At 32.5% G+C, this 2,703-nt stretch overlaps 1 protein-coding gene across 1 annotated transcript; it reads left to right on the plus strand.

Moving 5' to 3' along the window:
• Positions 1–1,685: 1,685 nt before the first annotated feature.
• Positions 1,686–2,210, plus strand: LOC104879726 (transcription repressor OFP13). The gene has a single exon (XM_019220812.2). The coding sequence runs from the start codon at positions 1,686–1,688 to the stop codon at positions 2,208–2,210; it is 525 nt and encodes a 174-aa protein (XP_019076357.1).
• Positions 2,211–2,703: the final 493 nt, after the last annotated feature.

A 2,703-nucleotide genomic window follows, 5' to 3' on the forward strand; every position in this document is an offset into this window, starting at 1 on the left:
AACCATTGATATTCAATATTTATGCTTAGAGTTTATTTGACGATGATTTTAAAAAGCGTTTCTAATTTTTTTAAAACTTAAAAAACAGTTACTAGAATCACCATTGAACATACTCTTAAATGACCTGTTCATTTACATAAAGCTAAAACTTTGGTACCATTTCCTCCAAAAAGTTACAATTTATTCAATGAAATATTTTATTTTTAAATATTTTTTTTTAAAAAAATGCTAGTGATTACACACTTTTAATTACCGTTTTTCTAGTTGACAAATGGTGGAAGACGGGATAATGAGAAACTTTTGAATTTAATAAATAGAGACCACTTTGTATTATATCAAATATTTACTACTTATTATGTAAAACAGGTGATAAAAATATTAATAAGAGTAATGAGTAGGTAATACTATCTTGTCTAAAAAACACTTGAGTAAGACATATTAGTTGGGATTATTTTAAAGTACTTATCAAGAACTTGAGACTTTAATTGTTTGTTATTAGTCAATTCTTTGTTCCAACACAACTATCATAACCTAAAGCATATATGCACAGAAGGTTCATGCATGTGGAAAAAGTAACAGGACACCCACAAAGACAACATCGCAGCAAACCACCATTTAATGAAAAATTGTGTGGCTGCATGGAAAGAGAGGGGAAAAAACCATCAAAATTGTGACTTTGTGAGATTTTCTTTATTCTTATATCTTGTCTTTATTATCTAATGTCAAGTTAATTGGGAATGGCAGGAGGTTATAACATTTTCAGGGATTTCAGAGCACTCGTACTTCTTCTATACGTTTGGAAAGATTAATGTTCTTATAATTGATCTCCGCTTTTGAGAAAGCTTATGATATATTCTCTCAGCTAGCAGTCGTAGATCCTTGTGTGTACCATGGAAAGTTTGATGGAGACTACATTAAGGGGCACTTGCTATACTCACAACAAGAAATGGCCTAAGCTATAAATGAGGGTCTACACGAGCGCTCATATGTCCATGGCATTGTGTTAAAACCAAGTAGTTGATCCACCCCAACAACCATCCTGTAGAAGAAGAAAAAGACTGAATTTATTAGGATAAGACACATTTAGTTGGACTAAACTCTGAACATATTGTTGGTATAAAAAGATGGTTTTCCTCTTGCCCACCTGCTCAAATTGATGCTTATCAACTTCCCCAAAAACCAAACACCACATCCAACACGTACACAGTAGTAGTGCGTTTTGCTATATTTTTACTCAAAGTCCTTTTGCAAAAAAATGTCATCTAAAAAATACTATTAATAATTTTTCAATACTATAAGTAATTTTTCAAATTTTTAAAAATGTTTCATAAAATTTATCAAATATCTATTTTTTTTTTTCAAAAACACATTTTAAGGTAAAGGTATTTTCTAAAATCACTGACAAACGAGTTTTAAAGGTCTGATGTCATATCAAATTACAGCTTACACTTCTCAGTTAAGTTTTAGTTTAACATATAACATAAGTTTTCATATGCTCATAATTTCTTTCTGGAGCTCTTGAAGCGATGTGTGCAATTAAGTTCTCATCATGAAAGACCCACCCGAACAAACTTCCCTCCTCGTATATATTCTACTATGTGAGTTTTACTACATGACAAATGGGAAAATTATATAAATTAAGCCCACTTCTTAGCAAGGTATTGTGGGATATTACGGCCAAGAAGATGAAGCTCCCTTCACTCTTCAAGAAAAAAGAAGTACAATGTCTAAGCAAATGCATCCCTCCAATATTTGCATTCCATAAGACTGTTTCTTCCCAAACCACCGCCGGCAATGTTAACAACTTCAGTTCAAGATTATCTGATGCCACCGAGTTGATAGCCGGGGAGAGTGCATGGCCGTGTTCCGAGGAGCGTCAAAGGCAGGCTTTGGACAAGGCTTTTCAGGCAATGAGATCAGAGAGGCTGTTTCTGGAGCTGAATGACACAAGTTCAATCTCAGTAGGAGATTCCAGGTTCCCATTCCAAGAGTTCGTTGTGGTGGCTCTTCAGTCCAATGATCCATACGTGAATTTTCGGATTTCAATGGAGGAAATGATTGAGGATTATGGGTTGCAGGCTAACGGGCTAAAGGATTGGAATTATCTGGAGGCTTTGCTTGCCTGGTACTTGAGGATGAATAGCAAGACCAATCATGGTTTTATAGTTGCTGCATTTGTTGATATGATTGTTGCTGTTGGTATATTGTAGGCACAACCACGGGTTCACTGATTCAACATTGTGCTGCATGATTGTTGAAAATCCTAATCTACCTAAAGATCAAATGGAAGATTTTTAGAATTTGAAAAATATTAATAATTTGTATTTAGTTAGGTTTGTTATGCTATGTAAAGCACTGATTCAACATTGTGCTGCATGATTGTTGAAAATCCTAATCTACCTAAAGATCAAATGGAAGATTTTTAGAATTTGAAAAATATTAATAATTTGTATTTAGTTAGGTTTGTTATGCTATGTAAAGTTCGAGTTATGATCCAAGTATGATTAGTTTATTATAAATATATGTTTATTATTATGTTGATTAATGAGTTGAATAAAATTAAATATTATTTTAGTAAAAATTATTGTGAATACTCATAATTATTGGTTCTAACATATAATAGACACAAAGGAATACATAGAATATAAAAAAAAAAAGTACTGATTATGTTGAACAGGTGCCCCACTAAAATAGTTTTTAGAA

This window comes from Vitis vinifera, chromosome 6 (assembly GCF_030704535.1).
Source record: "Vitis vinifera cultivar Pinot Noir 40024 chromosome 6, ASM3070453v1".
NCBI lineage: Eukaryota > Viridiplantae > Streptophyta > Magnoliopsida > Vitales > Vitaceae > Vitis > Vitis vinifera.